The sequence below is a fragment of the Stegastes partitus genome, unplaced genomic scaffold, assembly GCF_000690725.1.
Source record: "Stegastes partitus isolate 25-593 unplaced genomic scaffold, Stegastes_partitus-1.0.2 Scaffold1525, whole genome shotgun sequence".
NCBI lineage: Eukaryota > Metazoa > Chordata > Actinopteri > Pomacentridae > Stegastes > Stegastes partitus.
Window position 1 is genome coordinate 61,413 of NW_007579256.1, and position 18,855 is coordinate 80,267.

Below are 18,855 nucleotides of genomic sequence, written 5' to 3' on the forward strand. Positions count from 1 at the left end.
GCTTTATTAAAGGATAGAATGAAAGAAATAAAGATTTGATCACAAAAAAAGGATTAAACTGTTGTAGTTCTATTCCTCTCCCTGACAACAAATCCAATGAAATCCTGAACCAACAATGCATTCAGTTTGTCTGCATCTGACATTCAGAACCAAGTCGATGACAGAAGATCTGGGTAAGAAATGTATAGTTTCATGTTCAGAGGAGGCTAATTTATTAACGAAAACAGCTAGGCGTTGTAGTTTTTCTACATTTGGTACTCTAGTGAGTGTTCACAAAAAAGAATGCACGCAGGATTGAGACAAATGACAGTGTTCATGTTCATTATAATGAAAAACATGTCACCCAGTAAAACAATGTAGCCCATTGATGAGTTTTGTTCTTTTTAGGCATATATGATAATAAATTTGCTTTTGGTTTGTGTCTTTTCACTGGATTTGTTGACAGTAATGAAAACAGACTATTGCATGTTGTAGCGTTACAGACTGTTATAGTGTTACATTACGTGACAGTGGCAACCCAAATATAGTCAAAGTCATGGTCCTGGCGGTTATTGAAAAGAACATTAAAGGATTAAAAAGACCATTAGAAACATGCAACTGAAACCAGCTTCTTACTCTGGTCTCAATGATGACTTTAATATAGCAAGTTCTATATAGTGTATTCTCGAAAATGTATTTAAATATATGTATGTAACTAGTTATGAGTGGGGTGATTTGTGAATATGAGAAGGTCTATCTCCTCTTTCAATTTCTCCTTCCTTCCCCCCTTATATCTATTTTATGTTGTATGATTTTCTCTTTTCTTGACCAACAGATTGACAGAGGATCATCCTCCCAAGCAACTTATGAGCTTAACGCAACATAGACAACTAAGTTTCTGCTGACAAAGGTCATTTTAATACATACTATCATGTGAAATAGATTCATATTCTTTTGCACAATTCGTACAGTGGGCATTGGATCGTGTTTGTAGAGGAGTTGAATTTTAATATTTGATGTTGCGACCATGTTTGACCCATGCAAGGAGCCCTCAAAGATATGATATTGCTGTTGTTATGTTTGAAAAAGTTGTCCAGAGACAACTATGTGATTTACTACAAAAAGAAAAAAAAAGAAAAATAGAAATAAAGTTCAAAATGTTTTATTTTCTGTCTACAAATTCACTTGTAGCATTTCACCAAATGTAGTCCAATTAGTTTGATTTTATTTAAGCCGCATGAAAAAATGTATTTTTTTTTGGATGTAGTTAGGAAGCAGAAAATTTAAACAAGTTTAGAGAATTAAGTGACTAGCAATAAATCAATATTTACTTGGGTTTAACTGGATCAACGTCAGTTTTTCTTTGCATCAAGACTCCAAATAAATTCTTCTCTATGTTACCAGCTGCACAAACTCTACCCATTATACTGTTTTCTAATTCTTCTTAAAACCTCACATAAAAGAAAGTCTAAGTCTAAATCTGTACAGTCTACTGTTTCCGAACATTGTCCTCATTTTCACGTCATTAATACCAAATTACACTGGTCTTTCCGAGAAACATCATTAGGAAATCACAGAGCACATAAAACACCAACAACAGCAACTCAAACTTCCTGAACAAGCGGTCACACGCACTTCATGAAGACATAAAATATGAGCACATCCATGTGTGTAGGCTGACAAATGTACACAACGAGCTTGTTAAACCACAGGAAGGCAAGGTGTTGGTCTTCCAGCTGCTGCATGGGCCCCACTGGAGAGCAGGTGTGACACTCAGAGCTCTCAGGAGATGGAATATGGTGACAGCAGGAACAAGAAACATTGTTCTACCACCATTATATTCAATGTCATGGTCCCCGGAAGTGCTATAGGGAGATTGATGATATATCATTAAAATGTTCACGGATGAAAAGACGTCTAATGTGGTGGAGAGCTGAGCAGTCAGTGGTCAGTGGTAAATCTATTGTCGTGGTGCAGGGTTCTTAATCCTTATCAACACTAACAACAGTGTCCCTTGTATGATGCTAACTGGTGGAAGTGGGAGGTAAATCCATCTTGGATGACAGTACTGGTTCCATACTGGTCAGCTGGCACTGTGCTAATGTGGGAAAGCAGTGGCAGTGATTTACACCCGCTGTCTCGCCCCGCAGAGAGAAGATCGCCTTTCACTGGTGGCAACTGTGTAGTCTGGACCCGACTAAGTGACCTTGGGCAAAGGGACAGAGGACGCTGCCTTCATGAACAACATAAGATATCCAGAATGAACCTTCCAAATTCACCATAACCTGATGAGTGGCTGCTGAGTAAAGCAAAGTCAGATAGTCATGTAAGTGATATTTTAGTCCAGTGACTTGCTTTGATACATGAATCCCCCACTATCACTCACTGTGCAATCAAGTCCTGCTAAATCTCCATGTTTACCACGTTGTCATGTTCATATGGTGATAAAAGCACTCAAAAGTTTTCCAACATGTCGTAAGCACTTGGATTTGAAGCCACTAAATCCCCAGTGGAGGATTCACATATTATTAGGCTCGTATTATTGTGCCCATCTCCCCCCAAACAAGGAAAAATTCCTTAGGATATAATGATTAGGATCATTAGGCTAAGCTGCTCGCTGTGGGAAACAGGCACAGAATGGAAAGGACTTGACCTGACCTTCAAGCACCACTGGCTGACAATAAATAATTTTAACAAAAATATAAATTGTGAGGAGAGAGAAGGCCATATAAAGAAAGAGGAGACAAAAGATGAGGAATCCATACAGGATGAGAAAGCTGTAGAGCTGGACCGGACCGTACCCGTGTCTGTGCCCTTATGTGACCAAACCCAGATGATACTCACTGATCAAAGCTGACACGCTGTTGAGCTTCGGGTCGTAGGAGCACTTTCCCTTCCCAGATTCCACTTTACCCGGCTCCAAATGGAAGATTTCTTCCTGAAATGGAAAAATCATATGGAGATGGCAATAAATTCAGCACTCTTCATCTTGTCACTGTGATTCCCTTGAGTAGGGAAAATGAGGCAGCGTATGTGCTGCCTCTGACTCCTGTGGGACCTATAGGGCCGGATGGGGGGATGAAGTATTAGAATAATGAGTGTATGTTCATACAGAAAAATACATGCAGGGAAAGCGAGGAATTTCTAATCCATCTCAATGCCACTCTGCTGCGGAAAACAATGTGTCGTGGGCTGCTTCTTTCGGCATAATAAGCTGCATGCCAAATATCTCTCAGCTTCTTGGTGCCTTTGGGTGGGCAGGTCGACTGCTGACACCTGTAATCCAGCACAGTGAAAACAAGCCTGAGATGGAGGCTGGATGACTGATGCTCACTGCTCGTGGTATCGCAACACGCAAGCACTGAAAGGTGATTGGCAGGAATTTGCGTATGAGCGTAGGGAGAATGAAACAGTGGCATGTGATGACATGTCCTGTAGCCCCGCCTCACAGAGTGGAGCATGCCCAATCCCCATTTTTCACTCCGAGCGAGGACAGAGATGGAGACATCTCTGTCACCGTCCATCAGCGCTAAAGCAGGAGAGAGATGGTGGCAATGTGCCAAACTCACTTCATTGTAGCCTACACGCACCCCTTTGCAATTTCCTACTCATCTTTGATTAAAATCACCACTTGTGCAAATAAAAAGGTGCTGGCAGCTCGCTCAACGCCATGCCAGACAGTGACGTGTAAAAAAAAAAAAAAAGGTCACAAAAATTTATGTGTACCAGAGGGAAACTGTGCCCTGAATGTGTTTTTACAACCCTGCCATAAAAAATGACCCTTCAGAGAAAGTTGCACCATACTGTATGTAGAAAAAAAAAAAATCAGACTAGAAAAAAAGTTGAAACATTTTCAAAGTGTCCCACTTCACCTAAAGCCCTAACGTCCTTCAAAAGTACCTCTCTGAGGTTTAAAGTGCTTGGAGAGCTCAAACAGTGAAGACATGTTCAAGTATGTGGCTCTTTTATTTCCTTTGCTGCATTGCTAGTTGGCTACAGATGGCTGGTGTTTGCTCTGGGCTAACAGAGCCTGCTGTGGGAGTGGGTCAGATGCTGACTAGTCCTGCCGCCTCTGTGGGAGAGCCTGTACCACATTCCTACAGAAGGTGGAGGGCGGGCGACCCAAAAGCCAAGTGGTTATGGCACATACCACATGGGCGCAAATCCCGTCAAGCAACGAGTCCCTGGTTAGATTCCTGACCAGCCGGGCCTTTCCTGTCACTTTCCTGCTCTCTCCCATATGTTCTGTCTTTCTTCACTGCTCCCATCTAATAAAGCCATGAAAATGCCAAAAAAAAAAAAAAAGATGGTGAGGGCTTTGTGGGGTTTTGACTGATGGGTGGGACATGCTGCACTGTGTCAGATAAGCAACATGAATGATTTGCGTATCTGTTGTTTATGGGTACAGCTAAATATAAGCTAAATAGAAATGAACATGTCATGCATTGAACAGCAGCAAAAAGCCCATTTAATTAAATGTATGCCTAGTATTTTTTTTAGCAGCCTGATAAGCCATTTCCACTTGATAACCCAGCTCTCATGCAAAACATGGCATTTAGCGCGGATGCAAAGCATCAAAAGGACAACGATGAATAAGAAAAGGATGCTCAGACAATGAGGCTTACACAAAGAAAATATGAATGAAACATGAGAGAAACAGAATGAAATAAAATGCATTTCCGAATTACACAAAACGTTAAGATTGTGCATGGACTGAATAGGATGCATGCCAAATGTTACAGAGATAAACAAACGATGACCGAGTTAAAGATGGCGTTGACGAAATGTGCTCAGACACAAAGAGAAGGAGCATGCTGCTGGTGACCGCGAGCCCAGGCAGTATGCAGGGCTGCGGTGCAGACAGGGCCCACATCGCACCTTTAGTCCAAGTGTCTCGTGCACCGCGCTGGGTTCAGCTGCGCGGCTAGCCCTTCCTCTGGCCTGGGCCATCTGCAGATACATGGACGTCTAAAACAGGAAACAGCAATACAGTCTGGATGTTACGCCACTGATGAAGGATCAAGGCCCTTCCTGACCCTGTCGCAGATTGCTTGAGCCTGCCCTGACTCCCGGACATGATGAGAAACTCCTCAAACCAAAACTATTGCAAGTCAATAAAATGCAAGAGCATGAGGAAAATATATAGATGTGTGTGTGTGTGTGTGTGTGCAAGACTGTGCAGGGAATGTGTGTAACTTTATTTGACCAGATGGTGGAAAAGGCAACAATAATAGTTCTCTATCCTGTGGTTGAGTCAATAAAGGCTGTCACAGTATGCTACATACATACCCCTAAAAGCTGCTGCCAAAGCAAAACATTTAGCTATTGCAGTTTACAAAACCTACAAGGCTCGTATTTTCAGCACGAGGCATCTTAGGAATAGATCCTGCAATGGTGTAATCAAACGACAGCAATCTGCCTGGATTAATAATGAGGAAAAAAAAAGAACCTTTCCTATGTGTGTCAGTGTATGTCTATGGCGTGTGTCATTTCATGTTTTTGCAATCATGTTGAACTGCCCAAGTCCGGCTGAGTAACTTGCTCATGGGGGGACGACTCGGACCTGTCTGTTCAGTGTGACGGAGAAAATAACAGCCCTCTCATTAATGGACTAGAACTGGAACATTCCACTTGCACCCCATAATGGGAGCTCCCACTTCCAATTACCCAACGTCTCACATGGTAGAGGCTGGCGGGTGGCCTGGGTGGATGCATGACGGGGTGGATGGATAGGTGAGCGACTGGATGGAGGCCCTTTGTTAGTAAAGGGTCACATAGGAACCGTATGCAGTAAGGGACTCATGCTCAAGCCGTGCTTGCTGTTGCAAGTTCTCTGTGATCTCAAGGGAGAGTCCAATAGGAAATTTACTTTTTATTTATTGCTTTTTATAGAAGTCCCCTGTTCATCATTAGGGAACAAGTGTGATATTTAAAGAAGACTGAGGTGTTAAAGGGGAGTATGGCAAGGTAGTGATGCCTGGCTTAGTTTAGGAAATTCAAGAGGTCCCATTAAAGGTTGAGACTAAACAGAGTAGCTTTAACAGCTCACTGGGGACAACAGCTGTGTGCTGGTGAGGCTGGTGGCTGCTTTGCCATATGGGGACACATGGAACCACAGGCAGGCTTAATGATGGAGGAAAATCATCATAAAGAAAATGACACTCGTGTCAGGTGGATGGAGAGTAAGAACCTGGGTAAGAGAAAGAAAAGAGAGGCAAGCTGTGCCATTCATGATGTAGATGGAGAAAGCTGTTTATGTCTGCTACAGTCACCTTCTTAACCTCAACAATCCTCCAGTCTTTAATCCTAACCTGAGGTTTGCGGCCACGGTTGACAAAGGTACAGACTGGATTGTAAGCTCCTGTCCCACAGACGTACAGCTGAGTGCGGTTCCACGGCTCGATCAGACGGATGAAGTTTGCACATTCCTCCTGGAAACACAAAGACTGAGGTAAATTAAACTGCAATAAACATCCAAATGAATAGCAATTCACAACCTTATTTTACTGGTGCACCTCCTGCTGATTTACCGAACGCTGACTGAGTCTAATTTAAAAACATGCCAGTAATACTGTGCTCCTATATATACTTGGGCAACATATCAAACTATCAGCCAGTGGTGCTGTGCTCCCCACCCATGCCTGGCAGACAGGAGGATGGTGAGATTGACCGAGCTTCTGTGCTCCAATCCACTCCTGTCTCCTTGGCTAGACAAGAGGGAACCAGCGTTTTACTGGGCCAAGACTGACCCGACAGGTGAGTGCCGTTTTAACAGGTTCTCCACATTAAAAATGGTGGGAACAATGGAGGGAGTTGTATACTTTTAATGCAGTGCATTTAAAAAACGATATATTTTCTTTTTTGGGCTATCAAGTTGATGGAAATCACCTCAGCTGAACAACCCCGCTGTGGTTTTGAGCGTTGTCAGCACGCGTACTTACATTGGCGTCTTTCCCACTCACAAGGCACTCCATCCTTCTTCGTTCGGATACTGGCCAGTGGATCTGCAAGGGGGGAACAGAGGACATTTTATAGCTACAATCCAGCCCGTTATACATCACTGGCATTTATTGGATTTTTGGGCTAAAATTGCAAGAGGGATATCCACCCAGGCTAATATTAGTCCTGTTGGGATTGTCATAACCCAGTTACAGTGTTTTAATGAACCGACACCAGAAAAAGCGAACTCCAACAAAAACTAGATGTGAACTAACCAAAATGGCTGCTGCTGGGGCAATAGAACAGAACATTTTTGCTCTGGGGGCAGCTGCTGTGAGCGCTGAGGTAAAGGCGCTTGCTTCGTCCCAATGTAACAGCTCATTTTCAGGGTCGGGGTGAGGGGGAGGTGGAGAATGGGAAAGTTCTTACGATATGTGGGTCCTTGTTGATGTCATGCAGGTCCAGGGACAGGATGTGGTCCTTGCTGCCAACGTACATGCGATCGTGGTCCTCGTCCATACGAAGGATCCGGTAGTCGGATGTGTTGAGGAGGTAGGCGAAGTGATGAGCAGTACCGGTGGATCTCAGTTCTGTGTGGAGACAGAAACGCGTCCATTAATGGCAGCTGCACTCACATGTGCACATTTTCACACGCGCACACATGCGTGCACAACTGACGCATTCCTCAAGCCACTCCTGCATACCCGCGCGGACTTATCTGATGGTTTTCCACCAACACTGCTGTAACTTAACACCACACATTAGAGACAACCGCTACTGAGCGTCTGTCACACTGTGTTGATGGCTTAATACTGCCTGAGTGGATCAAAAGATGGAGGAAGTCTCTCATCAGTGGCAGTCTCTGACTTCGAGTGGGAAGTCAGGAAACAGATACAGTAGTTTGACAGTTAGATGTGATGTTTACTAGAGATTCATACCACACACGGAGCACAGGAGGCTGACATATACAGGATTTCGATGAGCACCTCCATCCCTGCTTGGACACCGCTCTCTAAAGGTCAGAGGAGTGCGCGCCTTTGGTACCACAATGCAGTCAACACGCCCTCACATGTCGAGAGTAACCCAATCTCCCCACAGCTCTGTGTTGGAGTGTTTGTTTGATATGTTCTTCTTGGTTCAGCAACCACGTACAGGCAGAGCAGAGAGGCCACTGCAAAGACAGCAAAGGCCCCATGCCCCACCATAGACAAACACACTCCTTTTGCAATCTATAGGGGAGAGGCATTAGAGTGTGGCATTTACATATTGTTGGACAAACACTCAAACAGCAGGAAAGTCCCATTTCACTGTTTAGCTTTATTCTACGACCAACAGACCACAGAAAGCTGAGACCGAGAACCACACGTTTGAGGTTAACCCGAGTTCTCCTGTGTTGATTTAGCAGCCTAAATGCGGTGAAGGGAAACCAGAGGATAAACTGTCGAATACAGTTAACCGTGTTTGACTGTTTACATGTGACATATCAGAACAGTGGTGTGCCAGCGTATAATTAAAGGAGTGAAACACGTCAACGTGGGGTGTCAGACCTTAAAGGCAACACCTCAGGCTTTTAAACATAGAGGTCATTTCCAGATTTGAACATGTTTTCGGGGCAGTATTTTCTGCAAAGCTCTGTATGCGTAGTCATGTCCCGTGTGTTTGAAGTTGCTGAGAAACATTCCTGCGAGGCTGTTAGGTGTTCCTGAGGAAGAGGTCTGGACACCCAAGCATGCAAAGCCATCAACATGTCCACCATTGGGCCTTAAAATAAACACCATCTAGAGACCTTTTTTAAACAGACTCCCTATGGAATCTGATATTACCAGTCTTTCCAGCCAGATCTAAATTTAACACGGGGTTACGTCAATAAGCAAAGATTAATAGCATTAGATTTGCTATATTTGTATAGTTTGATTTAATAACTGTGCCCACCAAAGGAATGTTTACAGGTCAGCAGAGTGATTGGCAGCTGTCAGGGTTCTGCGCAGAGGAGCTGCAACATGTGGTCGGACCCTGTGATTATTTGTGTTTGAGTCTTAAGTTGAATGATGAGTCCCCCGTACACTGACTGTGTGTCTGTGTGTGTGTGCGGATAAAGTGAAACACATAGGATAAGAATGCATTATACACACACACACACACACACACACAAATTCCGATAGGCCAGTCGAAGCCCTTCCTGACGCAGGTTGTCAGCGACTCCTCAGTGTGTGTTTGTTGTCAGAGAGAAGCTGGATGGGACCATCTGTCAGCTGAGGAGGGAATGTGAACAGTGCAAAGCAACAACACGCCCTATAGAGAGCTGCACATTAGGAAACAAACACATGTGTAATCTAATCTCACAGTCATCTGATAATACACAGATAGCCTGGTCTAAATGTACTCCGCAGCGTGTCTGAACTCCATGTCACAGCTAAAACATGAATAATGAACTCTAATGGAATGTCTTTCCTCACACCTTATCCTCCATATCCACTTGTAATGTGTAATGTAGACCACACCACAGAGAGCTGTTAGATGATGGCGTTGTCAAAGAAATCGTTCATTAAGAGCGAACCAGGACTAGCTACGGTTCTGATGCAGTAGTGCTGCATAGGATTCACAGAGAGGGCTCATGCCAAAGACTACATGCCGTTGGGCTTTCTTTTGCTGTGAGAATAAAGCCGTTGGGACCTTGAAGGGGTAAGAAATCTGGGACAGAAAGTGTGAAGTCATTCCAGCTACTAGACATCATTCCTTATTCTGTCAGCCTTTCTCAGCTCAGTCCCAAAGTCAACCTTCGCCTCAGGCAGGGCCACATGGCATTGTGCTTGTTTGAAATGTTGATCGAGGACTTATAATGGCAGCAGACTGAGCTCGGCTGCTACTTTGCTATGGAGGTCAGACTGCCCAGCGGGTCCCTGGGCCGACACCGGTGCCAAGCAAACACCCAGTCACAGAGAGACTGTCGTGCTCAAGAACGACGCAGTGGAGAGGCTCTTTTGATGGCCACATTGAAAACATAATAAAGAATCAGTGGGGTCGTGTTAAAGCGCATTGCAATTCCCAGAAGGTGACAGGAGCATGTTTGTGCCACTTGAATAATTTGAATCTAAGTTATGAAGCATAAACAAAAGTAAATCGAATTTGAAAATGATCCCTGATGTACTGAACTGGTTATGCTCAGATATATTTGACACACTCAATCCACAGTTTCCCAGACCCAACGACAAATTTGCAGCAGGAGATTACAATTTCAAACAGGAAAAGCTCAGAGAGATTGAACTCCTGTGCTCTTTGTCAGCCACATTAGAGCATGACAGCATTTTCCACACACAGACTTATCCCTGAGATTTAAAGGCTGGGAGCAGAGTACGAGTGTGTCTATTAGAGCCAGATAAACTCTTAAAGTAGCCCATTACTGCGTGTATGGCTTAGGTTCACTCTGGGGGGTCTGCACACAGACACAGCGGGGGCTTTGTTTCAGGAACACACCGCTTCCCCCCTGTGGAATGGCAATGGCTCTATTAGAGGTAAAAGTAAGCCGGTGAGGGAACCTGATCCTCACACTCAATGTCTCTCCCTTTCCTCATTCACTTATGTTTTTACAGTAGCACTCCCGCACCTGCACTCGAATAGGAAGTGGTCACTTTTAAAAAATGTCTCCCACTTTTTTTTTTTGTGTGTGTTTCAGGGCAGCAGCGCACAGAAAGTTAAGCAATCACATAGGAGTGAGCCCAGACCTCTCAGTCCACTAGTGAGTGGCCATCCAGTCCACTCTCCTCAGTCTGCTGAGCACAGACAATCTTTTCCTCTCTCCCAGCATCTCGAGGTGCCGTTGGCCGACACAGCTCGCTGCCTGTTCCCACAACTCAACAAGCCGCAAGAAAGATCTTCGCCGGTGTTTGAGTACTGAGATGGAGGAGTCCTGAAGACACTGTGGTTTAATAAAAGCTTTAGAGAAACCTGCTGAATGTTGTGCAGAGCCACAGAACAGACCAGCTGTGATAGACTCTATCATATGGTAAGAAGCTGACTGACAGGGCTTTTTCAGTGCTCGTGCAGATTATTATTAGTGATGCATAATGTAAAAATTTTTGGCTGATACCTATATCCGATATTAAGATTTCTGTTATCGCCAATTACCAATGTCTATATTCAAGTTTGTAGAAATAAGCAATGTGAGAACCTGAAAATGATTCAAAAGAAGGCCATACCAAATTAGACCGCATAGTCGTCTTTATTACGTAACAAAATTAACACATATTTAAACATATTTTAACATATTTAAAGTCCAGGACAACTTAAGTAAAAACATCTGTGAAATAGCAGCAATACCAAATGTAGAGACGAAGGCGTCAATGTTAGACAATCATCGGTTATTCACATCGGCTACATTTGTTAATCGGACCGATATATGGGAAAAAACACTAATATTGGCCGATATCGAAAATACAGATACCAATAACTGAAAAAAGATGAATTTTAAATCCCAATAAATACAGTAAAATTACTGAGCTACAGTTTTATCTTACTTGTACACCATGTTGTTATAATTTACACTTCAACTCTACTACAAAAGCAAATAACTGCTACCCTACATTATTTGGTGATCAGCTGAACGTTCTTTATTCCCGTCTGACCCCATTCGATAACGTGGCTCTTTGGAGCACCTCATATGTTTAAGACTAAAGACTAGAAAAAGAAAAAAAAAACAGATTTGTGTAAGGAACTTTAATTTTTTCTTCTTTTCAACCCCATGAAATCATCCTCCCTCGTATTTATCTTGTGGGAGGCTTGATCTCTGGGTTTGGAATCATTTGACTGAAGTGTCTGATACATAAGAATAAACTGCATTTACTTTGACTTAAGCGGGATTTAAAACGCAGCACGTGCAGCGTATTTGCATTGCGGTATTGGTGCTCTGACTTGAACAGAAGGACTTCAACTAAAGTCAACTTGAGCCAACTTCAGCTTATTCAATGTCAAAGTCAGATTCACGGGCCCACAACACGCTCATTGTTCAATATTTATAGATAGAAGCAACGAGTCTTTGGGGGGTTTAAGGTCTTTTCATGATCTTTTCCATACCTGTAGGTACATGTTCCAGTGAATCCTCATGAGACTCTCTGCAGACTTTAACCTTTAAAAAAGCACTTCATCCTCACACATGCCATCGCTACCTACTTCACCAGTGCAACACGACCAATCTCATTCTGGAAGGTTGCTTCTGTTATTTCTCGGCCTACATGCACCACTGTTAACTACAAATATGGTCTTTGCAAGGAAAAGGAGGTGAGCAGAGAAGTGTGTCCAGTAGCAGTGAAGCTGGGCCAGAACTAAAACAACACAGATGGTTGATTTTTTTTTTATTAGTTATTATAATTTCATTGCATTCATTAGATTTATTTCCTGAGATTAAACAAAGGTTGCTGTGACTGAGTACTTCACTCACTTTCAAGTCAATGCCGCACATGCATGTTCACAGATTGGTGCACGTCAGCCGCTGCAGTGGAGATGGTCAGCAGGCTGTGGTCTGTGCAAGTGTCGGACTGGAAAAATCCAACTGCAGCCTAAACCATTACAAGTGCAAATGTATTTTCATAGGCTCGCCTGGTTAAATGAGGTATAGAAACGTAGGGGAGAAACATGCCTCACTGTCAGACTGAGCCAGCCCTCCTCCTCCTCCTGAGAGAATAGTTGGCTGCTGACGGTGATCTCCGGGGCTGCAGGCCTGCATGTTATAGCATATCTCTCCATCTTAAATTAATAGCCAGCGGGCCGAGTTTACTCTGGAAATATGTTTGGACAGGAAAAGTTCACTGGCATGGAGTCGCACTCTCAAGATCGCATCTCCAGAAATAAGAAAGCGCACTGGTCAATGTTGTCTTATATGAAATGATTTCCCACCACGCAGGGAACGAGGAGGCTGGATTTTACGTATCATATTCAGCTGTTAATGCGTCCTACCCCGCGGTGTGCTGCGGTAACATTAGAACTTCCTCTCATTAAGGAGCGATTACTGCATCCAGCGTGGCTTAACAGTACACAGCCCATCCCACTCATAACTTTCCTGGCAAATTCATAAGAAGCATCGGGCAAGTGATTGAATCATGGAAAACTTCAGACCGTGTGTTTAAACAAAACACTGACAGAGAGAGAGAATTAAGAGGAGGTAAATACACATCCTGGCACTTGACAGCGTGGTGCACACTCGCTACATGACACTGATACGGGTGTTCCACCCCGCTGCATATTTCTCTGGTTTCAAATTGGGTAAATTAAAAGTGCAGGCCACTGCCAGTATCAGTGTAGAACATGTTGCTACTTGAAGCCTTCAGTGCTCCCTGTAGAAAAGTACGGAAGGTAAGCAGGATGAGGGAGGTAATGGGAAGAGACTGAAGTTTGCGGTTTGTTAACAGGAAAGGAGCGATGAGCAACATGGATGAGAGTGTGTAGCAATGATCCACTCAGTTCACGCCTCGGTGCTTTTCAACAGTCGAACGTGTTTGACAATAGAAATCTGTTGCATCAACTCTGCCCAAGACTCACATGAAACATTGGAAATTTCGAACATGATCTATTTACCTGAAACAGCTCTAAATTATAAAGTGCAGCGTTGAATAAGGTTTGACTCAACGTTCTGCGGTAGTGTAATAAAGTGACAGAAACCCCCTGTTAGCTGCTGGCACATCACAAACAAGCTGCACTACCTGAGCAGTGTCCTGAGGCAGTTTCCAACCCGTCAGAAAGAGGTGCGTTAGTTCACACACGCCGGAGTGGCAGGAGTGATAATTAGGGTGTTTAAGAGGGGGGCGGGAGAGGTGGCGTGCTCTCACACATCAAAGGCAGCGCTTGTCAGGAATCCTGGCCAAATATTTTGAATGCTGTCAATGCAGAGGGAGGAAAACTCCAGTTAAGACAGTCTTATTACTCCTCAGAAGGCACGCTTCGTTGCAAGCACAATGGTGGAGCTGCACAAAATAATAATAATAGAACACTCCGAGACTTTTTTGGGGGGAAAATTGCACGGTTGCCTGGTTGGAAAACGCGGTCAACTTTTAACAAGGTGCAGTAATGAGTGGAGACGCCACGGGCGACAGTGCCACAGGTTTAAGAGACTCACTCGACATGACACAATTCTCATTAATTTGCGTGTGTCCTAGTCACTGAAATATTCATAAGTGTCTGCTGCCTGTGGACCTGCAGAAAGGTGCATTTATTCTCTTGGGCACCGTTGTTAACTTGTTTGTCTGCCTGTAAGCTGAAGATGGACCTGAGAATCAGGCTTGAGAGCGAGCACTCGGACAGCTGCTGTGTGATCTGGGAGGACGGTGTCAATCTGTCTTCATCCTACTCTAACGTGGCCTTCTAATGTTGCTTCAGCAGATTTGCGTATCTGCTGCAAACGTGCCGATCCTTCTCTGTCGGAGAATATTCTTGGCTTTCTGTGAGTGATGCTTTGGTCTAACTGTACATCATGTAACATGGCTGCTTAGTTACAGCTAATTAGATTAATTTGTGCGATCGACTCCAAGTTATATTTACCTATTGAATGCAGGGATGCAAACTTTAAACAACTGTCTTAACCAACATTGGGCCACATTATCAATCAATAGTTGCTTCAGTCAATGTGGTACAGTAGCGGTTTTTCCATTAAGCCAATTTTAGCCACAGCTTCTTGATAAGAAAAACAGGCTTGTCCTCATTAATCACTCATCACCCTACAGGAATTCTGTCAACTTGAGCTTATTTTCCACTCTGGAAGTCATGAACCACCACCGAAGTCTCTGTCATGGTAGCTCGTCGCTGGGTAAACCCCCAAAATGCTCTCAGCTACACAAACATTGAAAACCACCTCACCTATCAACAACAATCACTATTGAAACGTGACACAAAAATTACACAACTACTCATTTAACAATTTGTGGATTGTGTCTTGTCCGACTGAGTGCCTCCTCGAGTTGCTACAGCATTAAACACAAAACAAGCTGCAGTGTAGCATCTCATGAATCAGTAAGAGGCACCACCTGATGGAGCAATCCGTTACTACAACAAATGTGCAATCTTTAGCCTTATCAGGTCATTTTCTAATGGTAACAGCAATTAATTTACTAACGGTTAATCATTAAAACCTCTAGTTCAGTGTAAATTAATTGGCACCTGCCGACAAAGTGCTTTGACAAAAAAATGTACGTTACTTATTGTACACTACGCCAGCTTTTTATGTGTGTACCTTTCACAATATTTGTGTCAGATAAGTTCCATCCAGGTATTACTGAGTTTATACAGTAGTAGCAGGGTTGGCTTTTATCCAGATGCCTCTATCTGAGAGTGCTCTTTCTCTTATCTCAATCTAGCACAACTTTCTCGCAGCGATTTCCGGTATCTACACGATAAGGAAGCACCAAATATAGGGGCAATCACCGAGCGCACTAACATGAGGATGGAGATTAAAGAACCCCTCTTCTGGCTTTTGGACAAGTGCGTGCCCGCTGGAGGCCTGAAACTGCCACCTGCACTGCTATCTTGTTAGCGGAGCCACTTCTAATCAGCGACTTTCGGGGGCCCACAGAGCCTTCCTTCACCCTCCTTCAGCGGCTTCTTTCAACACAACTTGTCTTCATGTCAAACATTTACATGAGTTATTTGGGTTTGTGTAAGCCGCACGCTTCAAAGCCAGTAGACAAGTGACACAGTTGTTCAAGAATGCCTGTGTGATTACTGGAGAGTTGGTATGAGGTTAGCTGTGCTGCTAAATGAAAAGGAACGATAACAGCATGAGAACGCAGCAGCTGCTTGCCTCGGCTTAGTCACTCCGCGGGGCGGAGGATAATAAAAGTGGTCACGGGCTCGGCCACCGTGTCACATCAGATAGGACGCGTCATTCAGCAGATAACAAATAAGCAAGGGCACGGCATGTAGAGATATGATCTGACCCAGCGGTAATGCCAAAGATCCTGACCCGCAGAGGAATGGTAATCTATTGTGATGTGCTCTGAGCTTCACCGCATCCTCTGTGTGTTTGTGTCCGCAGCTCGGTGGAGAGGCAGGCTCTGCAGCTTTCTGCTTTGAAAGAAAACACAGACGTAACAGCGTGCCTGTACAAACACCTGCTCCGTATGCACAAAGCATCTACAGCTTAGATGTGTTCTTATGTCAAACTTGGTGAAATTAACAAGGTTGAGATTACAGTTAGTGCAAAACTCATTCATTACCAGCAACAACAATCTGTCTTTTACCTTAAATTCTGCAGGAAAACACACATTTTTAAATTCAGTATACGAAAGTAGGCAGCATTTTTTGAAGTTCAACACAATTCAAGTTGCGCCAACTTATGTAAACTTTTCCTCAAAGCCATTTGTCGTGTTGCATTGACTTGTGCACACAAGTGCTGGCAGTAGAAAGAAGGCTTTGAGAGAATAGTTTTCACCTCCACGCCCCTGACTAATCACTGTACCTTACAAAAATTGCCAAATATGTGCCAATACTGTTTGACCATTAAAACATACTGATGTAAACAAGACATAGAATCTCTTATTTGATTTGGCAGACAAAAGTCTTGGAAGTTTTCTGCTTTGTCATGTGGTTTATGGTGCGTTTTTGTGAATATAAAGGATGTGGTTGGTCAGTCACATGATATTTGAACATGCTACCCATCAATATTGTAAAATGAATCCTGTAAACATGACTACGGACAAAGAAATCTCCACACCACATTAAATTATTGTATTATATACACTCATGCAAGCGTGTGCAACTTTGACACGATTCCCTGCCAGGCTTTACCAACCATTAAACCGCAATAAAGAGAATCTACTTGGCTATTCATGGCATGCTGTTTGTGTTCTGTTGCTGTGAGCTCCCTCACTAGGGAAAAGGTGTGACCCTCTCTTGTCTCGACACATGTTGAATGCGATCCGTCATAATGGATACGCACTAAAAGCTCGCCCATATCACACATCATTAACCAGCGCGTCTGTCCTCACCGGTATCTAGAAGCTGCCCCACAATGCCTCATGTCGGCGTGACACCTTCCTTTTTACCGCCGTCGCCACCTCGTTACTACCGCACCTCGCGCCCTTCCACTCCCCCTGCCGACCTGGGGGGGTTTACCCGCTCTATAATTAGAAGCCACTGTAGCGCCCCACCCCTCCTGCATCCACTCCCCCTCTTTGCTAATGGCACCAATTTGTATTCACTGTCACCTCTGATGAGCTCTCATGCGGAGAGATGGCCTTATCACAGGGCCTCTGGCTCCCATCACCTAAGCTCCTCTCCCGTTGCCTGCCAAGTCCGGCCCGCTGATGGACAGGCGGAGAGGGTGATGGGGGGTGAGGGGGAGGAGGCTTGTCTCCGTTTTCATGTAAACTCTTGTAACAGCAGACAGATGTGCTCTGGTACAAGGGGGCAACGAAGACGCTATGACCAAAACCTACAAGTGCATCACTGTGAGCATTTTAAGTCAATAACCTGCCCTGCTGGACCTGCGTTCGCTCTCCAAACAAAGGAACATCCTTCCCCCAGTCTACTAGAAACATATTAAAGCAGAGGTCCAGCTGAGGAGGATGTGAAATGTGGAGAACTAGTAGGGAAAAAGATCCTCCCTTGAGAGTCTTGATCTAATCGCACACATCTGCAAAAACATGGCTATGTTTTAACGGACATGTGTTTTATTAACAGTCTCCACCTGAACAGTGACACGTCTCACCCTGTTTCCACCGCACATGTCAATTCCTGCAATCCTCTGGCAGCCTTTTCATACCTACTGTTGAGCTGCATTCTCAGTCACAAGACACTCGGCTAAAAAGTTACTAGCCAATGCCTTCGCTGAAGCAACCTGAGCTCTTCAGGTCGTTTCAAATGGCACAGATGCCGTTACCTTCTCCGGGTGACACTCGGATAAAACCTGCTTTGGCTTTGGTCAGCAGTGTTGCTGCAGCCTGAGCCAGGAGACACGAGGAGGTCAGAGTTCACTGGGCACCAGTGGCAGTGCTTTATGTTCTGGTTTAATCTGGGATTAGCTCAGGGTCAGGGTTATCTCTCCTCAGCCTGAGTGGAATCAGGAAACAGGGATTGCCTGGGGTAAAGTGGCATTACTGGATAGCCTGTCCAGAATCGCAATGAGCCTGTGTTCAACAGGGGTAAAGAAAAGAGCGAGAGTGTATGTTGAGCATGGCTCACTGGGCTCAGGGTTGTAACCTCTCTGCCATCACTCTAACACTTCCCAGCCCAGAGTTCCAGCTCAGTGGAGATCCACATGAACTACGACTATGAATTACTGCACCCCGAGACCCAATGAATCACTGGTATATGGTATCTGTCTCGCCACAGTTATGTGCATACCTTCTGGTTTCCTGAGTGCGTTTAGCATGGTAAATTCATTTTAATGCTGATTTCGTACAGAGGCCTGAGGAGCTGAGCACAGGTATTTATATCAGCACAACAAAGACCGAGCGCTGCAGAATTAGCAGAAGAACTTTGAGGAACAGCAGCCACAAAGACTCAACATAAAACCGTGGCCTAGAAGAGCCCTGTTACCTTTAGCCTCCCTTATCTTAACCTGGTATGTCTCAGCTTCATGTCAGACTATAATCCTCACATACTGGACACACTCAGAGGCAGAGACACACTTTACCAGTTCTTAGTTCTGCCGTCTGAGTCCAGAGGGCGTGTGCACCTGGCCAGGAGACCAGAACAGCCTTAATGCTATGAAGATGGATCGCTCTCATTCTACACTCTGTGTTAAAAGCTGGAAAAACTCTCAGTGAGAACGCTGAGAGAAGTTTTACTAAAATCGTGCTGCACTTCACCAAAAACAGGATGAGACACAGACACACACAAATTGTTAACCCTCTGAACCCCAAATAGTTTCTGGATGGTTTTTACTTCTGTCACTCTTTTACTCGCTTTGGGCTCAATTTTCACTGCAATGTAAAGTTCGGCACCTCTATGGAA

The 18,855-nt window shown here is 44.3% G+C and overlaps 1 protein-coding gene across 2 annotated transcripts in view; it reads right to left on the bottom strand.

The window, feature by feature from the left end:
* Window positions 1-18,855, bottom strand: part of LOC103371090 (semaphorin-3F-like) — a 62,470-nt gene that overhangs the window by 16,366 nt on the left and 27,249 nt on the right. For both annotated transcript variants that reach the window (XM_008300311.1, XM_008300310.1), the window contains exons 3-7: window positions 7,348-7,508; window positions 6,921-6,983; window positions 6,291-6,410; window positions 4,858-4,947; window positions 2,824-2,917 (exon numbers count right to left, since the gene is read on the bottom strand). In XM_008300311.1, the coding sequence (XP_008298533.1) occupies window positions 2,824-2,917; window positions 4,858-4,947; window positions 6,291-6,410; window positions 6,921-6,983; window positions 7,348-7,508 (528 nt within the window). The remainder of the gene's footprint in view (window positions 1-2,823; window positions 2,918-4,857; window positions 4,948-6,290; window positions 6,411-6,920; window positions 6,984-7,347; window positions 7,509-18,855) is intronic.